Source organism: Myotis lucifugus, unplaced genomic scaffold (genome assembly GCF_000147115.1).
Source record: "Myotis lucifugus unplaced genomic scaffold, Myoluc2.0 scaffold_168, whole genome shotgun sequence".
NCBI classification, from domain to species: Eukaryota; Metazoa; Chordata; class Mammalia; order Chiroptera; family Vespertilionidae; genus Myotis; species Myotis lucifugus.
In genome coordinates this window covers 2,622,808-2,629,124 of record NW_005871216.1, presented here as the reverse complement: position 1 = coordinate 2,629,124, position 6,317 = coordinate 2,622,808, and the positions used below count along the sequence as shown (strand labels likewise).

Below are 6,317 nucleotides of genomic sequence, written 5' to 3'. Positions count from 1 at the left end.
TGGTAATTATTTGTAACTATGCCCTTGAATTCTGAAAGCATATGTACCCTAGTGAACAATGGGCATTTCTGGACCACGAAGCAACTGGTTTCCCATTAGAGATCATACAGGAAACGGTCTGTAACAACACTGAAAATTCACAAAAGTTTTCTGAGCTTGAGTGACAACCCAAAATGAGGTGTGTGGTTATGCGTGTGTGTGAGTGTGTGTGTGCATTTGTGTGCATGCGTGCGAGTCCTTAGATATAGGCATAACGTTTTGAGCCCTTCATGACCATGTCACATTTTTAAGTTTTCTGTTTCTTCAATTAAGGCACATTAATGCATATCATAGGCTGACCTGAAGTGAGATATTTGGGAGATATTTTTAGTTCTATCAGTCTTCTTTGGGCAGAAAAAAATGGTCTTGTGTTTGTGTATTTATTTATTGAGCACCCACGCATGTCAGGAACTGCTTAGGTACAGAGAACACAAGCCCTAAGAGGGTCAGTGCCCTACAAAAGCCCACTGGCCAGTGGCAGAAGATAAATAAACCCGAATAACATGATTGTCTCCAGTCCTGTCCTAGACAGCGCACCACGTTAACATGAAGACCTTAATGTTCCAGCTGTTACCCTCACCTGCGGATTGGTGGTTGGTACCTTCTTCAAAGCTGGAAGCTTCCAGGGATGTCCCACAATATTTGTACTGCTCCCTTGGAACTTGTACCCCTTCATCCCTCACTTCTCAAGGCAACTGGCAACAACATAGACGGTTCTGCATATAAAGGCCAACCCAAGCCGGGGTGTCCCCACGAGAGGAGGTTCCCTTCTGGATGCTTCCCTTGGAGTCCAGCATGCTCTGGCTTGGGGTCCTGTGGCGTATGGCAGCTCTGCATCCTCTCACACCATTCTGTCACCTGGGTCTTCCCCTCCCCCCGACCTCTCTCCCCAGCTTCTCTCCCCTCAGCATGTGTTCTTTCAGGCTGCTTCGGAAGTCAGGTTTATGTCCTTCACATGTGGGAAGTATTTGTGACCAAAACTAAAACCCTAATGTGTTCTTTGGCACAATGATTGGCTGAGCAAGGCTGGTTTCAACTGCAAAGGAAAGCTTTCAGTGGGCAACAAACAAAACAAAACCCCACAAACCGCTCTGGCTGCACTGTAATCCTTATTCATAGAAGCTAAATATACTTCTGTTATATGTGTGCCTTCACTAAAGCCTCCTTTCCCAGTGCAAGAAGGTGAGTGTGGGAGTCATGGGAGTTTTTATTATCGAGCTGCACATGGCTATAGAAATCCACAGAGACGTGTACATTTTCTGCAAACACTGGCTTTATGTAGGAACCAGAATTCTTTTCTCTGGGATTAACCTGCTAGCCAGGTGGCACAAAGAGAGCACTGTAGAAACAATATTTGTGGGTGCCTATTGTCTGCAAGGCATTGTGCTCAGGGCTTTGGGCACCGTTCTTTCTCTGAATCCTTACCTCCAACCCGGGGAGGTAGGCAGCAGGCTTACCCCACTGACAGGGGGAGACGGAGGGCCAGAGGTTAGCATCTCTCCCGGTGTCTTTCAGCCCTTCTTCCAGGCTGCTCCTCTCTGTGGAGATGCCAGAGGATTTCTAGGGTTCCCATGTTCCTTGCCTTATCTCTGTGTTTTCCTTTTCCTGTAGAGCAGTGGGAACCCTAAATTAGGTTTTGTCTGGATATGAGTTGCCTGAGAGAATGACAGCACCCAGGGCTGGTCACCCGGGCCGGCATGAGCACTGTAACCAAAGAGCGGTTGGTGGGCAGGATTCCTCTCCAGTGGACACAAGGGGGCGACCCCCAAAGCTTTGAACCCACAAAGATCTGGATTTGAATCAGCTGAGAGATTCTGGCAAGTGGCTGATCTTTTCTGAGCCTCAACTTTCTCAACTGGAATGTGAGGTTAAGGCTGCCTGCCTCTCAGCACTGCAGGGAGGACTGGAGAGAGATCATACAGGGGGGACCTGGGCAATGGTTGGCAGTCATTCACTGCCACAGCTCTGGGTTCTCAGCCATGCGCAGCTACTGCATTCAGCACTGCTTGGCAGAAGCAGGCCGAGGCCCGCCCCGGTTCTGAGTCAGTGCCGACCAGCTTGGGCAGCTCAAGGCTGTCTGACTGTCCTGACATCTCGTCTGGATCCTGCTGTACCTGACTTCCGAGGTGCTGACCCTACCCCCAAATCCTTCTGATCCCCAGCCCAAGCTCCAGGGAGAGGTGAATGAACTGGGCTTCCTCCTGTGTCTGCATTGCATACCCACACACACCTTCTCCCTGGAGCTTGCCAGCCTGAGATCTTTATGGCCTTTGAATACTGTTGAATGCTATTTAGAGCTGGCCTTTGCAACTGGGTGGGGTCATCCTACTCAGGAATTTTGATTGTTATTGTTCTGTTATTATTCTTCTAGATGTCAGGCCCTGCAAAAAGATAAGCATAGTTAAGAAAATAAAACTGAGTGCTTTATGGGAATTATCTCATTTAACCCTCATTATGACTATTAATGTCTTTATTTTCAACTTGAGGAAACTGAGGTTTAGGAAGATTAAGGGCCTTTCTCCAAGCCACACAGCTTCTAGACAGCAAAGCCAGGGCTCACAGCCTTTGTGCCATGTTGCTTTTCATCCCACCTGTCAATCCTTCACCGCTACCGCCTTCTCTGACTGCTCCATGCTCCCTGGCAGGAGGCACCTTCTCCTATTGGGCACCTCTCACCATGTGCTGTCGTGGATTTGCTCCTCGCCATCTCTCATTAGACTGGGAGCTCCCTGAGGGCAGGGACATGTTTTATTTATCCCTGTACCCCGGTGCGCACCTCAGTACCTGGCCCAGAATCTGTATTCTAAATGATTTTTGTTGACTGTGTTGTATTGGACTTATCTTTGATTCCTGCTGACTTATGTTGCTAAAGTCCCATATACCCTCTACCCAAACTCATCTGAGCTGTGACATTAGCACTTACTCTTGGGTCTGAAATGGTGTGATGTGCATATTATGTTATCAGCTAAAGCAACTATTTTTTTTCAAACACTTGCCTACATCAAAAGCTTTTAGCCATCCTGTTTCTTTTGTTTCCTTTAATCTTGAAATTTTTCATAGCCTTTCTGTGTCTTTATGACATAGACATTGCTGAAGAATATAGTGCATTAAACGAATAGAATGCTGCCCATTTGGGGTTTGTCTGATGTTTCCCTATGATGAGATTCAGGCTTCGCATTCCCAGCCAGCATGATGCTGTGTCCTTCTCAGGCTATCACATCTGGAGGCGCAGGATGTCCATCTGCCCAGCTGCAGTTAATTCTGATCGCCCAATCAAGATGCTGTCCCATTTCTTCCCTGTATAGTTAACATTCCTTTTCCTCTTGTAACTAATAATAAACAAGCTGTGAGGAGACATTTGAAGAACATGCATACATCCTGTTACTCATCGAAATTCCCTCCTGGACCCACCGATGATTCCTGCCTGTACCTATCTTTAATATGATGATTGCAAGATGACGATTCTGCAGTTCCATGCAATATCTGATTCTAGACTGGATCCCGTATAGAAGGGAGAAAAATGCCATACAGGATATTACTGAGTTATTGACAAAACTGGAATATGAATGGCAGATTAAATAAAAGTGCTATATAAAAGCTAAATAGACTGAAATGTACTCTCAAATGACTCATTAAAAATGTGTGTGGATAGACATACATACATGTGCATATGTGTGTGCAAGCGTGTGGAGAAAACATACAAACGATAAAGCAAATGAGGTAAATGTTAAAATAGAAAAATGAGGTGCTTGGGTGTTCCTCTGTATAATTCCTATTTTTGCAACTTTTCTGTAAGTTTGAAATTATTTCCAAAAAACTTAACAACAGCTTTTAGCCACCTATAGAATAGACATTAGATGTCCTGCCTAAAGCTATGTAAGTCTTCCATCTAATGACTGACATTGAATCAATTAATAAGCACGCGTTTCCCCTGGCCCGAATGATCCCCAAACCTAGTCCTATAGGAGATCCTATGACCCCATGTGAAACTTCTGTCTCCATGTCGGTGCCTGTGGAAACTACCAAGCAAACAATGGTGGTACAGTGAGATGAAAGCCTCTAGTTCTGGTTGCACATGTCTTGGTTTTCTTTATTGAAAGGCAATACAGAGATGGAAAAAATGATACCTAAGCGGTCTTGAATAGAAGAGGAAGTGCCAGAGGTCCCTGGTGCAACGCCTCACGACCTTCCGGCACAGGCACCTGCAAGCTCTCCTCAGTCCCCTTTCATGATGGCTGCGTACTCCTTCTGGTGCTCCACCAGCTTCAGGAACACTTGATATTTCTTGTCATAATATCTGTGGGAGACAAAGGAATATACTGAGCCACCTCAGACAAGCTGTTCTGCAGCTTCCCCTTACATTTAGAATGGGGCTATATCTGTGATGGGTTTGCAGATGCCTCCCAATTGTTCAATGCTCACACCTTCTTGAGCAATGGGTAGCATTACCTCTATGATCTCTAACCTACATGGAGTGGTATTATCTCCATTGTAGAAGCAAAAACATTCGCTCAGAGAAGCGCATATAAATAGCCCAGCCAGTGTGGCTCAATGATTGAGTGTCGACCTATGAAGTAGGAGGTCATGGTTTGATTCTGGTCAGGGCACATGCCCCGGTAGTGGGCTTGATCCCCAGTAGGGGCCATGCAGGAGGCAGCCAATCAATGATTCTCTCTCATCATTGATGTTTTTCTCTCTCTCCCTTTCCCTTCCTCTATGAAATATACATACACACACACACACACACACACACACACACAAAACCCAGGGACTTCTTTAAAAAAATAACAAAACACAAAAAATAAAGTAGTATAAATAAAAATCAGCAGGGCTGGGATTCACACTCAGGTCTGTCTGACTGAAAGCCTCCTCTGTGATGTACAGGCTGAACACAGGTCCATTCACATTCCCAGCTTCAATACATACTTCGTACATGACTAGTCCCAGGTTGGATGACTGGGTTAAAACCACAGCCTCACCTGGGACAAGAGGAAACGTTTTAATCGCTCTTTGCGGATTCCACGCCTACATTTCCTCTGCAGACTGCTCTACCTGGGAGTGGAGCCCTAGAATCAGGAGACTCACGCCTTTCCTGCAGGCGTCCCACAGCGGACCTTGCCCTCCAGTACTCTCCAGCTGACTCTTCAGGGAGACCTGTCAGAACTTGGGGTTGGCCATGAGTCAGATGGCAGGGCAGCCCAGTCCTGGGAGAGACAAGGCAGCTTGAGGACTTGCACTCTGTCCTTACTCCTCCCTCCTGGGAGGAGCTGACCGGGGGCGAAGGGTTGATGAAGCCAGGTTAGTGTGTCTTGGGGTGCTCTGAAAGGAAGTCTTCATGAGGGAACGTTGGTGCAAGCTCGTGAATTGGGGGGGGGGAGAGATTGTAAGAATAGCCCTGGAACTTCTACTTGTCAACATGCTGATGAGAGTAACAGGAGTCCCCTCCCCCCAAGCATTTCTACCTTAAGCTTTATGGTCACTCAGGAGCTGTGCCGAGGCCAAACACAGCTTTAGGAGCTGGGCTCAAAAGCCTCGGTTTGAATCGCAGCTTGGACTTTACTGGCTGTGTGACCTTGGATACGGTACTTAATCCTTTTGTGCCTAAATTTCCCTGTTTGGAAATGAGAGTAATTATAGGGCCTACCTGAAGAGCTGCAGTGTGAATTAAATGAGGTAACCTATGGAAAGCACTTAGACTACTGCCTGGCTCACAGGAAGTGGTACCAGTGATAGTTATGGTGACTACTTTAAAAAAAAATTAACATTCTAGCCTGGCCGGTGTGGCTGTTCAGTGTTTGAGTGTCAACCTATGACCTAGGAGGTCAAGGCTCAATTCCCAGTCAGGGCACATGCCCGGGTTGTGGCCTGACCCCCAGTGTGGGGCGTGCAGGAGGCAGCCAATCAATGATTCTCTCTCATTGATTTTTCTATCTCTCTCTCCCTCTCCCTTTCTCTTTGAAATCAATAAAAATGTATTTGAAAATTAAAAAATTAACTTTCCAATATTATCATTAATCTAGTTGTATGTAGGTTCTACTAAAACCCACTCTGAGGGTTTCCAAATTATTAATTACATAATGATGTTGGGGATGGCAATTTTCTCCTTTTAATGATATTCAATAATTTAATGCTAAGCAATTCTTTCACTCTCTGAGATGAACTTCCTAACTTGGGGATCTCAAAATTGCTAGAAGAGAGCTTGGCCCAGTAACCCATCTCATGTATAATTCTAATGCTGATAACTCTGCAGCAACTTTATTGGCCTCATTTTTTACAGT

At 45.9% G+C, this 6,317-nt stretch overlaps 1 protein-coding gene across 10 annotated transcripts in view; it reads right to left on the bottom strand.

The window, feature by feature from the left end:
* Positions 1–3,090: 3,090 nt before the first annotated feature.
* FGGY (FGGY carbohydrate kinase domain containing) overlaps positions 3,091–6,317 on the bottom strand; it is a 402,394-nt gene continuing 399,167 nt past the window's right edge. For 8 of the 10 annotated variants that reach the window (XM_023759980.1, XM_014462074.2, XM_023759981.1 and 5 more), the window contains one exon: positions 4,103–4,336. Coding sequence is in view for 6 of the 10 variants with exons in the window: in XM_014462074.2 (XP_014317560.1) it covers positions 4,255–4,336 (82 nt within the window). In the remaining 4 variants the exon portion in view is untranslated. Of the gene's footprint in view, positions 3,384–4,102; positions 4,337–6,317 lie in introns of those variants that run through there. The other 2 variants (XR_002831041.1, XR_002831042.1) reach the window with 2 other exon arrangements.